Below are 18,455 nucleotides of genomic sequence, written 5' to 3' on the forward strand. Positions count from 1 at the left end.
ATTGAAAGGATAAAGTGAGGTGATAATTATTTCCTGGAGCTTGTAGTCACTTCAGAAAGACACGTTATTATAAAAATAGTTAGGACAGTCTGTCATAGAGGTGTACCAAGTATTATAAAAACGGAAAGGAAGGCTATCTAACAGACAAGTCAAGGTAGAGAAAAAGAGAGTGGTAGTATTCCAGGCAGAGTGAGTGAGTAGCATGTGTAGGCAGGCAAGGGATCTAGCTAAAGTATAGAGGAGTAGAAAAGTATGTTAACAGTTAAGCCTGAGAATATAACCAGAGACTAGAAAGTAAAGGACTAAGATATTTAAACTTCATGTTGAACACTGTGGGAACACACTGAAAACTTTTAAGCCTATGTGTGTGAGCGAGGGAACACGAAGTTACGGAGAGAGAAAGAACAGAACCGTACTTCTGGAGGTTCACTGTAGCAGCAATGTGGAGAATGGATTGAAAACAAAGAGAACAGTAGGAAGCTATTGTTTTTGTTTGTTTTTCAGTTTAAGTGAGAAGTGAAGAATCATATTAGAAAAAATCGAAGGAAAGGGGCAGTTTCTACATATGTTAAGGAAGTAAAATCAGTATTCATCAAACTTGGTAACTGGTTTTCAGGACTCTCTCTGGTAGTTTGGCTAGGTAGAGAATCCGTATGGAAATACTTTTACCTCAGAATTTTGCAAATCTTTTTCTGTTATCTTCTATTTCTGTTGTTGCTGTTGAAAAGTCGGATGTCATTCTGATTCCCATTCCTTTTTATAAAACCTCACCTTTCTTTCTTTCTCCTAAGAATGTTTTAGGTTCCCTCTTCCCCTTTCCCCCTAACCTGGATTGTTCTGAGATTTCTGTCATGTGCAGAGTTTTTAATTAATTTTTTTTGTAACTTGATCTTTTCAGTGTGAAAACACATGTTTTTTCTGTTCTTAAACTATCCTCAATAAAGCCCTCTCCTTTATTTCATTCTTTCTGTGACTTTGATGGGTAGATGCTATATTTTAAACCTTTCACTCCGTTTTTTCTTCTTTGTGCTCCTTTTAGAATATTTAATCAGTTTAGTAACACTTCTGTTGAATTTTCAGTTTCTCTAATCATATATGCAATTTCCAAGAGGTCTTTTTTGTTTTCAGGAGAACCTTGACTTGTTTTATGGATGTAATATAGTCTCTTCTATCTGAGGATGTTAATTGCAGATTTTTAATATTTCTTTTCCCTACCTTTGCTTGTTTCCTCCAGCCTTTTGTTGTTGTTGTCTTGTTGTTTTTTTATTTTGCTTCCTTTCCTCCATGTTAAAGTATCTGGTGGTTCTGGGCTATTTTGAAGAGTGACCTAGCCATTTTGATATGTGACAGATATACTAAATGCTTTGACACACCACATAGCATGGATTAACATCCAGGATAATTTTCCCTCCTCCCACTTGCCACCTGTAAGATAATGCCAGATATTTTTAGCTTTTTGTTATGGCCACAACTCACTTTTAGATTCTTATTCCTGTACCACTCAAGACAGTCTAGATCAAGTTTCGCTAACAGATAACCTCTGATATTCAGCGGCTACACAATGAAAGTTCTGTCTCTCTCACACCACATGGGCAGTGTGGTCTGCAGGGCCTTCTACTCATGATCCTTACTTCAGGACTCAGTCTAGTGGAGGCTCCGTCATGCAACTTGTTTCTCTAATTGCTAAGGCCGGAAAAGAGAATATGGCAGATTGAGCACTACCTTTAAAGCTTCTACTCCAAAGATTCTGAGCCACTCCTACTCACATTTCATTGGCCAAAGTAACTCATGTGGCCATGCTTAATTTAAAAGATAGTCGTGAAGTGTAAGCTGCCATTTTCTCTAAAGAGGAGCATCACCAGAATGTCTGTCAACCGCTATAATAGCTACCACAATGGCACTCCACTTAAGCACATTCTATGATTTCTTCATGCTCTCACTATTTTAGTAGATTTTGCAGTGTGTGTATTCCAGGAGTGAAATGTCTAAGCTCCCTTCCACCTTCAAATTCTGTGGCTGGTGATTTAAGAACTGCCACTCACCCTTGACAAACGGTTGAAAACTACTATGTTTAATAAATGTAGTGAAATAAAAACATTAATATTCCATAAAAGGTGGTAGCTGTTTTCATCAATAGCAGTTTCTTAAAGAAAAATGAAACATTCCAAAGTTTGAAAAAATTTTAAGACCTTTTTGTTACTTTGTTGAATTATTGACAGTATTTAACCACTGCTTGTACCCTTGAATTATAAATGTTCAATTTCAAGTTCATATATGACAAATTCATCAGCTGACTTGACTGTTCTTTCTTGGTTGAAAATAAACATTTATATTTAAAAATACTTTTCTCATAAGTTATTCTATGCTGTCTTTTTAAAAAATATCAAAAATGTCAGTATCTTTCTGTGAGATAAAATTTCATTCCTCTTTATTTTGTGTTTTAGATTCAGACTTTATTTTAGTTTTATTGCTGAAATTATCCTTGTAAGCCTAGTAACATTGTAACACCATAATACTAAATCAGTAAGCTTTTCCCTGTCAATGCCTATTTTTCCATCATATTCAATTTAGTAGATTATTTCAAATGACATAATTTTGTTTTCCAAACTAAGTTGGTCAATTTATACTAAAAACAAATTAACAGCCTTATTTTCATTCTGTATTTGAAAATGACATTATCTCTTAACAGAAGCCACACAAGCACTTTGCTAAATTTCATTATTTGAAGCTTATGTATGTTTAATTTTTCTTTTCTAGGAGGAGTACCTAAACATCAAAATAATGTTATAATATTTGCTTGCCTTTGAATGATGATTTTATATGAAAGTTTTGGGCACTGTCCATATAGTGGAAACAATTGAAGAACTCATTATTATTAGTATAATGGAACTTGTTAAGCTTGAGTCTAATGACTTGACCCATTTCCTTTTAAATGCCTTGCTTTTAATCAAGAAATAGAAACCTCTAGCTTTTATAGGTGGTTATTTTCACTTCACACACACTGATATTCAGCTAGGAAGAACTCTCAAGGTATTGAAACAAGACATGTATGTTTACTTGTTAATAAACAACTGACACATTATGTACTCGAGTCTTGATGCTTTTGAGTATATTACATGTACTCTAGTAATAACTGCATTTGTTTGATTTGTCTGTGTGTGTGTGGCCAAAAACAATCCAGAAGCTTTAATGAAGGCAATACAGAGCTGTGCATAGTATTAAAAATCAAAAACATGAGTTTTAATACATGTACTGAAAGATATATAAGAAACGATTGAATAAAGAATATGTGGTACACACACACACACACACACACACACACACATATACAGTGGGGTATTATGTGGCCATATAAAAAGAATGAAGTCTTGCCATTTGCAACTACATGGATGGACCTAGAGGGCATTATGCTAAGTGAAATAAGTCTGACCAAAAAAAGACATACCATATTATTTCACGTATACGTAGAATTTTAAAAACAAAATAAACAAAACAGAAACAGACTCAGAAACAGGGAGCAAACTGGTAATTGCCAGATAGGAGAGAGGGTTAGGGGTTTGGATGAAAAAGCTGAAGGGATTAAGAAGTACAAATTGGTAGTTACAAAAAAGCCAGGGGGATGAAGATAGTAATAGAAACTATTATGAAATCACACAAACAAAATGTGCAAACCTAATGGTATCAAGTAGCATGCTAGAGGGATTCTACTGACTTAATTTAGAATGTAATATGACTGTACTATCACAGATTTTAAGATATGTTAAAAATATATTTAAAAATAGAAATTCAAATCAATTATTATAGAATCACGGAAGCATTTCTCTGAACTCCAGAGTTTTAAAAATAGTGCAGTTTAAAAATCGTTCTTTGAAAGGGCTTCAGATAAGAGTGAGCCGGAGAGGTTGTGGAAGGCTGAGGGTTTGTTTGTTTGTTTGTTGGTATTGAATAAAGCCAAAAAGATAAGTTTGAAATTTTTGTCATTACCTGTGCAGCTTGAGAAGTCCCTAATTTTTTTCTCAACTCTAAAGTGAAAGTAGACACACTTCTCATTGTTTCATCTTCCCTACTACCTGTCTGCATCAATGATCATTGTAAAAAGGGTGAATATCATACTGCTTTCAAAGCCAAATCAGCTCCATGCAGAGGGCAGAAGCTGCATTGGACAAAAAGTTGAAGTGTAACTAACTCCCCTCGGAAAACATGCTATAAGGGAGAGCAGGGTCTCTTTGTCATTGTTCTCTTCAGTTTCGTGGTCTGTGCTCCCATATGTTCTCTCAGTCGCCTTCCTGCCACCTTTCAAATTCAGGTGTCAGCCTAGCAGCCAGGAGTGTACAGTCTGAAATGATTCTGCAGATTCACTCCAAGGTTCCTATATTCATTTATTCTATTTTCCACTTGTGTTCATGTTCATTACTTTTTTTTTAATTTATTTTTCAATTATAGTTGATATATAGTATTACAGTGGTTTTGGGTATACAACATAGTGATTAGACATAAGACTAGTACCCATCTGGCACCATATATTATTTTTATAACTGGCAATTTGTACTTCTTAATCCCTTTCATGTTTTTCACCTGTCCCCCAACCCCTCCCATCTGACAACTATCAGTTTGTTCTCTGTATCTATGAGTTTGTTTCTGTTTTGTTTGATCTGTTTGTTTGTTTGTTTGTTTGTTTAGATTCCACATATAAGTGAAATCATATGGTATTTATCTTTATCTGATTTATTTCACTTAGCAGAATACCCTATAGGTTCATCTATGCTGTTGCAAATGGCAAGATTTTATTCTTTTTTATGGTTGAATAACATTCCATCATGTTACTTCTTATTCACACACATCTCTTTTCTCCACCAACCCCTCCTTTCCCCCTCTATTCCAATTATACAGGTAATATAAAATGTCAGATTGTAAGTCACTAGAATATAAGATTTTATAAAATTCCCTGGTAATTTCCAATATAATGCTATATACACTGGTCTTACTAAATTCTTTCTAAATATAATAATGATAATAACTTCAATATCAACCAATATTTTAAAATTTAAATCTATCTTTTTGATGTGTTTCAGAAGAATTTGCAGATATCAATTGTCTCCCCCAAATCCTGTCAACATTCATATCATTAACTAGAGTAAAATATCTTTTTTAAGTAAAATTTACACACAATGAAATACCAAATTGTTTAAATGTGCCATCCAGTAACTTTGACAGATATCTACACTTCTATAATCTGAACTCTTCTCAAGATATTGAACATTATCCTTACTTCAGAAGGATTCATCCTGTGCCTCCACACATGCACTCACCCATAGGAAACAAGTCTAATTTTTTTCCTACCATAGGTTACTTTTGTATGTTTCATAAATTTGAATATATGGAATCACTCAGTATACGTTTTTGTATAAAGCTGCTTTCACTTGATATTGTTAGGAGACAATTGTTGAGTCTCTCCCTCAGATTGCTATTGGTCTTGTGAGTGAGGCACTGACTCATTTCTTCCACACTATCTTTTCAATGAAGTTTATATAGCAAACAGCCTTGGAACACAGAAATTGTCTTTCCTTCCAGAGTAAAAGTCAAGCATGCTTACTCTTACTTATCTGTCTTTTCAATTTATTTTGCCATGTCTTTTAATGTGAAGTTTTTTATTTTGATGAAGTTTGATTATGATTATTGTTTTCCGTGTCCTCATAAACCTTTGCCTACCCACAAGTCTCAAGAATATCCTTCTATATTTTCCTCTGAAAGCCTTAAGATTTTAGTTTTTTGACTAGATCTGTGATCATGTCAAATTACGTTTTTGGAGTAGGGTAGTGATTAAAGTTCATTTTTTGCATACAGATGTCAAATTGTTCCAGCACTATTTTATTGAAAAGACGTTTTTTCTTCATTGACTTGCTTTGGCACCTTTATCAGCAGTCAGATGACTGTATAAGTACAAGTTTACTTCTGGGCTCTATTCTGTCACTTTGATATATTTGTTGATCCATATACCAGAGCTTTTCTTAAATACAGTAACTGTATACTACATCTTATAGTGATATGGCACAAGTCTTACAGCTCAGTTCTTCCTTTATAATATTGTTTTTTACACTGTGCATCTATATAAATTCTATATAAATTTAATTTTTATATAATTTCTATATTAAATTCTAGACATCTCATTTTGTACAAAAATTATGTTTTGGATTTTGTTGCATTTAAAAATCAAACTGGAGAGAATTAATAACTTAACGTTATATCAACCAGTCCATTAATTTTAAATTCCTCTCAGCAGTGTTTTGTAGTTTTCACTGTGGAGCTCTTAAATCATCTATCTGACAAAGAGCTGTCATCTACAGTTTATATAGAGAGCTCTCAAAATGTAACAATAAGAAAACAAAAAATCCAGTAAAAAATGAGCAAAAAGTATGAACAGACACTTTACCACAGCTGACAAAAGAATGACACAAAAACATAAAAAGAAGTTCAATATCAGTAGCCATTGGGAAATGAAAATCAAAACCATAATGAGATATCACAACATGCCTATTAGAATGCTTAAAATAAAAAAATATTGTCAGTACCAAATACTGGCAAAGATGTGGAGCATTGGAACTCATATACTGTTGGTGGGAATTCAAAACAGTACAATCATGCTGGAAAAAATTTGGGCAGCTTCTTATAAAGTTAAACATACACCTATAACCATATTATCCATCAATCCCACTCCAAGATAAATGAAAACTTATGTTCATATGAAAACTGGTACACAGATATTTTCCATCATTTCTTCAAATAGGTGTTCAATTCCTTGCTCTCTGTCTTCTCCTTCCGGTGTCCCTGTGATGTAAATGTGAGTATGCTAATGTTGTCCCACAGGCCCCTTAAACTGTCTTTATTTTTTGGACTCTTTTTTTCTCGTTGCTGTTCTGATTGGGTGTTTTCTACCACCTTATCTTCCAAATCACTGATTTGATCCTCTGCTTCATCTAGTCTGTTGATTTACTCTAATGTATTCTTCATTTCAGTTATTGTAATCTACAGTTCTGACTGGTTCTGTTTTTGTTTTCTATTTTCATTTTTATGTTTTCTATCTCTTTTTGAAGTTTTGCTGAGAACGTTGAGCATCTTTATAACCACTGTTTTGAACTCTGCATCTTGTTGTTTGCTTATTCCATTTTGTATAGTTCTCTTCCTGAAGTTTTGTTCTGCTCTTTCATTTGGGACATGTTTCTTTGTCTTCTAATTTTGGCTGCCTCCCTGTGTTTGTTTCTATGTGTTAGATGGAGCTGCTGTGTCTCCTGGTCTTGGTAGAGTGGCCTTATGTAGTATGTGTCTAGTGCACAGTCTCCCTGGTCACCTCAGCTGGGTGCTCCAGGTGTGTCCCTTGTGTGGGCTGTGCGTGCCTTCCTGTAGTAGTTGTGTTTTGATTGCTGTTGGCATGAGAATAGGAGGGATTTATTTCCAGGATGATTGCTTGTGAGGACTGGCTGTGACTACATCGGGAGGAACTGTTATGCAGGGGTTGACCCTGTGGGGCAAGATATGTGTTAGTGGGAGCTCTGGTGCCTGCCCAGTCTTCCCTTTGGGTGTGTTGTTGCTGGGTGGTGCTCTGGTATGGTCTGAAGATGGCAACTGGCTTTGTTGGTCAGGCCAAGTTCAGCTGCTGCCTATGACCTGCCCAGCGCCACTCAGTATGAGCTACAAAGTGATCTACAGATAGTCTCCACTTGTTCTGGGGTTAGAGGTGCCTGGGAGAGGCTAAGCTGTGAACCGAAGCCAGCCGCTGCTAGTGCCGGGCTTGGGGCTACTTAACAGTAGGTACAGGGCACGCCAAGGCCAGATGTTGCTTGTTTGGGGTTTGTGAACCTTTGAGAGATTTTAAGAAAGTCCACAGCATGAGCCAAGACAGGCCATTTGTATGGAAAAGCAACTGGAGGTGGCCTAGGTAAGCCTGCGAGTTGGGTGAGGTGAATGGTGTTAGCTGGAGTGTTGGAGACTGAAATACGGTGGCTGCCTGTGTCTTCACGCTGGGTTGAGGGAGGGCTCAACAAAGGAGCAATGGCTTCTGCCAACACCTCTGTCTGGGAAAAAGCTGCCCTCCAGCCCTCGCCCTGAAGCCAGGCAGTTCAGTCTCTCCCCTTGTGTTGCTGGTGCCCTGCAAGCTGCTGCCTCTTGAGCTGCTGCCTCAGCACTGGCGCTCAGACTGAGTCAGCCCTTAAAAAGTAACTAAAACATTTTACATAAATTTTTGAAAAGGTTTTAAAAGTTAAAGAGTAGAAGATAGCATGAGTTATAGAGGAAGGCCTACCAGGGCCTATAAGCTTGAAGATTCTAAAGCTTAATATTATGATTATGGTAATGAAGGATGATTGAAATATTCTGAAGACTATTACCCTAGGCATCATGCTACAAAAGGGCTTTTGGTATCAAAGATCTGGCTCTGAGTTCTGGCTCTACCATTTACCAGAAATGACCTTGGCCCTTTCCATTTTCTCATCTAAAAGAGAGTAAGTCACAGCTACTCTCCCTTGATCCCCACCACCCTGATTCTCCCCTGTGCCTTGAATTTATATTGAGCACCCTGCTATCTTTCAAGGGTGGTTTTAGGAATGGGGATGTATATACAAATGTGTGACATTTTCTTTTAGGAAGTTTGTAGACTTATAATAAAAAAAGACACATTATAATGCGGTATAAGTGTTATAATGATGATATATGTCAGGTATAATTGAAACACTGGAAAAGGAGTATCTATATTTGCTCTTGAATGTCATGAAAGGCTTCAAAGATGAGATAATGTTTAAACTGAAACTCAGTAATATGCAGACATTTGCCAAGTGGGAGTAGGGAATGACGGTAAGGTAACTGAAAGAAAGCATTCTGCACAGTGCCTGTTAATGAATAGATTCTTGACACCTGTTTGTTTTCTTCTACCTCTCCTGTACTTACATCAGCAGGTAGAGGAACAGACTGGATTCTTACAAAGATAGTATAAACTATTTATTGAGCTGCTATTTATTGTCCTTAACTTTTACATTAATTCTTTGGAATCTCGCAGTTACTAGACCTGGATATTTTTTATTCTGAGAATATATTATTGTCTCCATTTGATAGATAAAGAAACTGGGGCTTAGAGTTTTTCTACCATGTCTCTGGTTATGCAGCTTGAGGTTTTAAGTAGAAAGATTAGGATTCAAATCCGGGATTCCAATCCAACTTTAATTACTGGGTGCTTTCCATTATGCCTTTTTAAATGCCATTCCAGGAATGTTGTCTGTTTTAGTGTGTCTTTCCCAGTTTTGAAAGTGCAGGCCAGATGGAAAGACTTACTTAAGGCTTTCTTTAATTTCAGGAAAGGTAGAAAAATCTTAATTGGTTTTGATCCTATTCATGTGAAATTTAATGATTTGAATGGGACTTAACTGTATTTTATCTATATAAGTAAAATTCAGTAAACATTGACTTCCACGATGTCTCCATATTTCTTTTAGCATTTGTTTTTTTTCGGGATTTGAGTTAAGTAAAAATTAAAATCTTGCTTCTCTTCAGTAAATTGAGAAATATTAAGAATCTTTAAAGGGAAATCCCTTTACACTCCAACATTGACAAAAAGTATTTACCTATTTATTTTTATCTATGTTCACATAGAGCGAAGTCACAGAATTTAAAAAATTAAAGTTCTATAGAAAAGGACCGAGTTCTATGTTCTGTAATACAAAAAAAGTGGGTGACGCACTCAGAGATAAGCAGTCTGTCCATGGTTGTACAACACATTAATTGTGGAGCCAACATCAGATCCCAGATCTCCAGACACTTAGTCCGGTGATCTTTCTGTTGTGTTCTGTGTGCCTCAGGCTTAATGATTCCTGCCGCGTCTTGACAGATAGGTCAAAAGTATATAGTCCTTAAGAGTCTCAGCCATTACTCATGAATATTGTGTGATACTACCACTGCATATTGTGTAATTATTAATTGCCTTTCATTAATTCTAGATTTTTCACTGATAACTTAAAAAAATTAGTCTTTGATTATAAAGACTTTAAAAATAAATGGGTGTATTTGAATTTTCATTATGTTTTTTCAGCTTTTCAGCCTACTAATACTATCTGTTATTCCAGAAATACATTTATATTTTAACATAACTGTATCATCCAGCTTTATTACCGAAATCCTTCTACATTTAATTTTTAATTTTATATTCATTATACTACCAAATAATGGAGAGAATCACTTAAATTTATTGTTATAATCAGAGAAAGTCAACTCTCAAGATATTAATTGACTAATTCAAGAGTCAATGAATTTTTTTGTTGGTGAAAACAAAAGCCAGATTTTGATTTTTAGAATTGTTTTCTCCCAGCTGACTGTGCTGAAGGTACTTTATCATTTTGTGATGAAGCATTTGAAGCAGTCTCACAGAGATGTTTGTGCTACTCTTAAAACATCACTATCTGTTTTAACAATAAATTGTTACATGAGGTAAGTCATAATTTATAGCTGGTGATATATATGACTGCTGAAATGTTTTGCAAAACCAATTCCTCCTTTCTTTTTTTAGTGTAGTTATAACAATTTCTAGCTTAGACTATGACAGTTACCTTGAAACAGGTAGCCCCACCTACATTCCTCCTGTCTCCACACATGCACGCTGCCAAAGAAGCTATATATTTTATAACACAGACTTGATCTTGCTACTTGTAAAAGCAAAATAAGTATCATTAGATCTTTATTTTAGACAGAGTAAAATTAATATGTCAGTCAACCTTTTCCATGATCTGGCTCTAACTTGTATTTTCCCACTTCATTTTTACCCCCATCACAGTAATATAATTAACTAAGCTTTTTGTCATCTCCAAACATGTATTAGCTATCCTACTGCACAAACATATGGTTAAACTGTTATCTTAGTTGGGATTACTACCTTCAATCTCCATTGCCTCTTTTCATGCACTCAGAAATGTACCTCATGTTTATAAGCTTCCATACTGCCTCTACCCAGTCTAGGCCTCGCTTTGGTATACCCTATAGCTTTTACAGGAAAATTTTCTTACAGTATTCATTTCATAATTTCTCTTTCTCTACCCTCCATATTCTCTTATTCAGGAATGCTAGTTCAAGTTGGATATTTGTTCTTATGGATTCAGCCTTTGTACTTGTCTTTTCTCACATATATTTTGTTTTGAGGGGGGTCTGTTTATTCTATGTCCTGAGAGATTTTCTAACCTTTTACTTCCAACCCTCTTAATTTCAGCAAGCATATAAAATTTTCTGAGTGTTTTAAAATTATCTGGTCGTTTTTGTTCTTATTTTATTGATGTCATATTATCTCAAATATCTCTGGAGATACTAATTGGATGCTATATAAAATTTCTTTTGTTCTCTCATTTATCTTGGCCTTTTTTCATTATGCTGCATGTTTTGTGATTCTTGGTTGACCCTTCAGATGTATGAATGAGGGGTAAGAATGAGGGATAGGAATGATTTAAGGTTGACTGGATAGGGAGCCAGCTCTTGTACCAGTGGCCTCCTAATTGTTCGAATGAATAGGGGTTTGTATGTCGGATCCAATATTTCACAAGTTCCCCAGATATTTCCTTCAGCCTCTTTAGAGAAGGGCCTCAAGTTATTTGCCTTAGAATATGATTGGTCTCACCTACAACTTGAGAAAGATATTGTAGATTTTTGACACAGGAGACTAACAGGCTAAGGTTAATTAAAAGAATATGCTGGTGTGGAAGACTCTATGGAGTAGGGAGGAAACTTGATACCGAAACATCAATGAAGAAACTATTTAAACTTATCCAAGTAGAAGATAGGACCTGAAGTAGGTCCAATGAAATGGTTAGAGCAGATGAAAGAAATTAGGAAGATAGAATGTCCAGATTCAGTAAACGGTGTGGGTAAAACTAAGGATTAGAATCAGCTTGACCAGAAAAACTGAGGCACCTTTAATAAAAATTGTCAAGGCAAAGAGAGAAGTGGATTTTTGTGAAAAAATATAATGAGTCAATTCCCTATCTTTCAACAAATCTTTCTCACCTATGTAGCAGCAGTTTTTGGTATAATAGCAAAGATAGAACATTCTATGTGAATCATCTTTTTCTTGCCATGCCACTGTAGTTTCTTAAGGATATTGTCATAATTTTTTTGTGAAGTATTATAAATCTAAATTATCTTATGTACTAATGTGGGGAAAGATAAGCATATAATAGAATTTAAGAAATATTTTTGTTCAGGATATCATGAAGAATATACAGAACTTAGTGGTCCAGAAGAGCTGGAAATTAACTTTAGATGTGAAATGTCCAAACCTAGATTATTAATAAGTTTACTTATTATTATCAAAAATTATAATAATGGAAAATGAAACCAAATTAAGTTGGAGAAAGTGCACATGAACATTAGAAACTAAATAAGAGGTGGAGTTTTTACAACAGAAACAAAACATATGAATATATGATAACTCTAATTGAAACTGTCCATTCTCTTAATTGCAGTAGTTGTCCTGTGCTCCACTTCTTCTGATTTGATAATCTGCACTTTCTTGAGTGGAGAGTGAGAAAGGGAATAAAAGCAAAAGAACTATTTATAGTTAGTAAGAAGAAAGCTTAAGAGAAAAAACAGGTTTGGACATGTTTAAAAAAAAAGCTTCAATAATTTTTTTATTTTAAAGAGGTGTAGACAGTTGTGATTTTTTTCCTTCCGATTTCGACATAACATTAGACAGCAGAAAAGGTGCTGCCAGTTGCAGACTTCTACATGAAGTATGTAGCAGTGTCAGATGACCCACACTTAGAAACAGATTAAAAACCCCATTTTCACGTATCATATTACTTTTATAGTGAAAAGTCTTTTGCATTGAATTTTGAAGTGTTGTTTTTATTCGTTTCGTGTAATTATTTGGTTATATGTAATTATTTAACTGCCTTTTGAATAATGGACTTGGGAGGAGTGAAGATTTTTCTGGTTCAGTATTTCCCTAAGTATACCAGTCATTTGTGCTTATAAAGAAGGTCTCTGGCATCAATTATGTCAGGAAATTACTAGGTTAAACACAGTTAAAAGAGATTTTTATTTCAGTGGTGGTGGGGGAGGGTAGGGCATCTCAGAAACTTTAATATGTTAATATGACCTAAGGAGAAACAATATACTGTACAGCATCTCACAAAGTTATTTGACCACAAAATTCTTTCTTCATGGAGCCTTTTTTGTGGAACCACTGTTCCTCAGAACACATGTGGGGAAATTCAAATCCCTTGAATTTACAGATAAACAGAAAAGAGATAAAATGGCCCACTTAAAGCTGCGTAGCTGTTTATTTAAACAACTGGACTTGAATCTAGCTCTTCTACCCTATTTAGTTTTACTTCCTTTTGCCCCCAAATTCAGAAAAGTCTTCAAACACTAAATGATAGTCCAAATTATATCTGTAAAATATACACAAAGGTGTTTGAAGAAATAAATAAAACTGACAATAATTGTTAGTATATTTTGAATTGGCATGTTGACTTTGACAAAAAGATAATACTGAAAGGGCCAATTCGTATTTGTAACTGAGGTTACACTTTTATAATCAGGAAACTTGTTCCAAAAATCAAATATATTTCAAGTTATAAAAATCTCTTCTTTTAAATAATAAAATGCTCACACAGTATGATCATGTATGTATAAAAAAGCTTCCCCACTTTCCCAGGAAAGGATTGGAGAAAACGACTGTTTATGGTGCATTACCTGTTGTTCCAGACACCATTTCTACATAAAGAAACATGTATCTTTTAACTTCTTGACAAAGATGGCATTATGGTAAACATACTCTTCTTTAACCTTAATTTTTTAAATCAACAATATTACTTGTTTATTTTCCCATATTATGCATGTAGATCATCTTTTAATTGCTCAATAATATCACATTCTGTAACTGTTCTATAATTTATTTAATGAGTTTCCCATCGAAGGACATTAGAGTAGTTATAATTATTTACCAGACAGCACTGTGGTAAATTTTGATGTAGGTCTTTTTTTTTTTTTTTTAACCTTTGTGTGAATATGTAAGAGAGTCCTTGAAGTTGAATTGCTGGGTCAAAGAGCATACACATTTAAATTTTTGTAAATATGCCAAACTGCCTTTAGAAAATGGTATTAGTTTATTCTCACCGCCAGCATTGCAACAGGAGACTTTAAAATGGTATAACTTTTGCTGAACTTCAAAAAAAAAAAAAAAAAAAAAAAACTTTTATATTTTGTAATGGGTACCAGAGAGTATCTTGCTATGTTAATCTTAAAATTACAGAGATGATTTATAAAGCATTGATAATAATCATGATCTCTCTTTCTCTTCCTATCCCTCCCCTATTCTTTACAGAGCAAATTATTCATGGAAGGATTTAGAAGCCTAAAAGAAGGAGAACCAGTGGAATTCACATTTAAAAAATCTTCCAAAGGCCTTGAATCAATACGGGTAACAGGACCTGGTGGGAGCCCCTGCTTAGGAAGTGAAAGAAGACCCAAAGGGAAGACACTACAAAAAAGAAAACCAAAGGGAGATAGGTAGGTAATCATTTTGCTTTGTTGGTTTATCAGTTTATTATTTGGAAAAGACTTCTGAAAAGTTATTTACATTTTGATCATGTTACCAGACTTTATATAGTCTAGCCAAAATGAAATAAAATGCCACCACTGTGTAGTTGAATAAAATGTATCAGGAATATAAGCTGTGTTGCAATTTGAACTATCTGCAGAATGTACTGAACTGAACGCTCAGCATTGACCACTTAATAGTCCCCTAACCACCATTTTCACCAGACTTTTCTGACACAGTATGGTTGGAGTTTCCAATAGACAGAAGTGCCTGTCTGTACATCCAAACAGTGCACTTGTTTTTTTCCAATGAGAATACACTTATTGTTTTGTCTATTTTTAAGAGATAACTCATATAGAGAAAATTCAAACAGTATGAAAAACTATAAAGAAGTTGGGGAAAAAAATCACTCAAAATCCTAACTAGAGGTAAGAATCATAATATAAATGTAATTTTTTTGAAACTTGCATTTCTTTTGCACTGAACAGTATCTCATGAAACATTTCATGTCAATTTTTAGCACCTTCATAAATTCCCACAGTGTGACTATAGCAAAATTTAATTTAACATGGCTATGTTAATGGATATTTAGGCCATTTCCAGCATTTAAATTTTGTCAGCACCACAGTGGAATCCTTATATGTACTATTTTGAAAAATTATCCATTTATATGCTTAGAATCAATACCTAATAATGAAATATCTAGATCAAAAACTGTGCAATTTAAAGATTTTGATATCTATATCCAAACTGCTCTCCAGAAATGATTAAGGACATATATACAACACCTCAAAAGTAAGACTGCTCATTGAATGATGCTATGTTTTTAATCTTTCCCATTACATAGGTTAAGAGATGCAGCTTATTTTTTTTTCTTTGTATCCTTTGATTAGAGATTTAATATATTTTATGTTAATCATAATTTAAAAGTTTTCTCCAATGACTTGTATGTTTCTTATCCTTCATTCACTTTCATTTTGCTGTTATTGATTTGCAAGTTTTTTTGTATATTTACAATGTTAACCTTATCTCAAATAGATCAGAAATATTTTTTCAGCGTTTGAAGTATATTTTAGCTTTAATTATAGTGACTTAAAAATAGTGTTGAAGCTTCGAATTTTTATATAGACAAGGCTGTTACTCTTTCCTTAATGCTGTCTGACTTGATAGCTATCTGGCTTTCTAAACTACCAAATAAAAAAATTACTGTATACACCTATATTTTCTTACATAATTTTTTTAACTTATCTTTTGCCTTTACCTATCTCTTCTCTTTGTAATTTGTTTTTAAAGCAAGAACTATAAGGATCTAGCTTTTTTTCCTCTCCAAATTGCTAATTATCTCTACAGTATCTAGTCCATATTTTTACACTGGTTTGAAAAGCCATTAGTAAGAAAATAAATTCAGTTTTCATCTACATTTCAAGGAGCTAATTTTGTATAAAAGAAAGACCATAAAAATGTATAAAAGTGAAATGTTACACTTACCGTTAAAGTGATTTTTTTCTGCCAGATAGTATAGACATGTAAAACAATAAAATAAAATAAAACGAAATAAATAAAAATTTAAAAATTATTTTTCATGTCTTTTAAATAAAATTTTTAACAATATAGTTTTGGCTCAACAACTATGTGCTGGATTGGAATCATTAAGAGAGGAAGAGTAGTGGAGGCTGAGAGTAGAGAAATAAGATAGGACATTCCTTTAATAGGAATTTGTCAACCTTTGTAAGATTTTGATTTGGGGGGAATTGGAAAGTGTTGGAAGATTTGAATTTGAAAAGTAAAATGATGTGATTTCTCTCCTTCAAGTATCATTCTGGAAACTATGATGACAACACAAATTGGGGGAGGCAAGGATTAAAGTTAAGAGACCACTAAGGAGGCAGTTCCAGTAATACAGAAAGAGATAATGGTGGTTCAGATTGGAATGGTGGCATTAGAAGTGGTGAGCAAAAAATTCTGATATGTTTTGAAGATAGAACAGCAGGATTTCCTGATAAATATATATGTGTACTATGAAGAAAATAAAGTGTCCAGGATGGCTACAAGGTTTGTTTGTCCTGAGCAGCAAGAAAGGTGGAGGGGCCATTTACCAAGATAGAGAAGACTAGGGTAGGAACAGGAAATCAGAAGTATGGTTTCAGACATACTCACTCAGTTGGAGATATATACTAGACATCCAAGTAGAGATGTAGATTAGGCAGATAGATGCATGAGTATGGAGTTCCAGGGTTGGAGATAAAAATTTGGCAGTATTCAGTAGAAAGATGATATTTCCAACTGTTACGACCGCACAGGAGCACCATGAGAGTGAGTGTACATATCAAAGAATAGAGGACTGAGCCCTGGGGCATTCCAGCTTTTAGGGATTGAGAAAAGTAGGAGGAATAGCCAAGGTCATTCTGTAAGAAGGAGGGAAATAGGATAATCAAGAGAAGGTTTTGTCTCAGAAGCCAAAGAAAGAATTATGTCAAGAATGAGAGAATATCATGCGTGATAAATGTTGCTGATGGTAAAATGATTAAATAAGATGGTCAATGACATTTGACCATTTTAGCAATATGAGAAGTCATTAGTGAAGTTGATAAGGTTCAGAGGATTGGTGGGAGTGAATGCTCAGATTTTAAGGGATTTTTTTATAGTAAGATGCAAAGAGGGTTGAAAGGAGATAACCTATCATATGGCTCAGTACTAATTTTATGAAGCCCTTTGTGTGTTTTGTGTTTGTATTTGATTCTTTTCTATTGTTACTTGTTGGGCAGATGGATAATATGCCTCGAGGCCAGCTGGCACTTTAGCACTGAGATAAATAATGGGTTGAGGAATGCAGATACAGAGAGCCACACCTTAGGCTTTGTAGCTGAAGATGATAGTCGCTGACCAGTGATTGCTGTCTAGCCAGCGGGTCCCCACCAGTTGCCCACACACAATGGTCCATGGTTTGTAGCTGCAGATTCCATGTACTAAATTGGGCACAGTTTGTACCTGCCATCCTCTCTTCAGAAAGAAATATTCCAGGTGCTCCCTAGGTTTATCTGACGCTGTGATTTCTCTGAGTCTCCAGTAATGCCATGTCATCTGAAGTTTTGCTTTAGTGTGTCATCAAAATGTTTTTTTTTTTTTTCGTTTCCGCTCAAGTTATCTCCGTTGAGCTCATCACACAGCAGCGGCTACTTAGGAATGAAAAGCAGAGAATTTCAGAAAGCAAGTTTGAGAAAGAACCTACTGAAAGTGATGGAGCTTAAGAGCTTATTAATATTATAAATGCTTAAAGTCTCAGGTGTGTCAAGTTTTGAGTTGTGCAGGGAGTCTAAGAAGGTAGTAAGAGCTTAGAGTAATAATTTGTCTCAAAATACCTTTATATTACCTTTATAAGATTTTACCAATGGGAAGGGGAATTTTGTGGGTCAAGTGGAAAGATCTTAGCAGAGAGCAAGCTAATCCTAGTCCTAACTTTGTTAACAGTGTCAGCTCGTGACAAGATCACCCTATGTAATGACTACCATTTCTTGAGCTCTAACTTTGCGCCAAGCATTGCCATAAACATTTTATTTGTTAACTCATGTGATCCTCACAACACTCTGTAAGATAGAAACTATTATTGTTCCCATATTACGGATGAGGAAACTGAAGCCTAGAGAGATTATTTGCCCAAAGTCATATATAACTAATAAGGACAGAGCTAGAATTCCACTATACTATATTGCCTCTCAGTTTATTTATAAATCACATGCTAAAAGTATCTTCCATAACTATTTTACAGAGTTTTAGGAAACATAAAGTGAAATAATAAAAGTATTAAAGTACTACACAAAAGAAAGTGTAGTATAAGAGTTGCTGGCAGTTACCAGAAGAATCCATTCCCTAGAGAACTGTGATGTTTATA

At 34.6% G+C, this 18,455-nt stretch overlaps 1 protein-coding gene across 2 annotated transcripts in view; it reads left to right on the top strand.

Annotated features, from left to right (window-relative positions):
* The window catches only part of LIN28B (lin-28 homolog B), a 95,785-nt gene that overhangs the window by 34,579 nt on the left and 42,751 nt on the right, over positions 1–18,455 (top strand). For both annotated transcript variants that reach the window (XM_036220404.1, XM_016126181.2), the window contains exon 3: positions 14,351–14,535. In XM_036220404.1, coding sequence (XP_036076297.1) covers positions 14,351–14,535 — 185 coding nt within the window. The remainder of the gene's footprint in view (positions 1–14,350; positions 14,536–18,455) is intronic.

The sequence above is a fragment of the Rousettus aegyptiacus genome, unplaced genomic scaffold (genome assembly GCF_014176215.1).
Source record: "Rousettus aegyptiacus isolate mRouAeg1 unplaced genomic scaffold, mRouAeg1.p scaffold_m13_p_1, whole genome shotgun sequence".
NCBI lineage: Eukaryota > Metazoa > Chordata > Mammalia > Chiroptera > Pteropodidae > Rousettus > Rousettus aegyptiacus.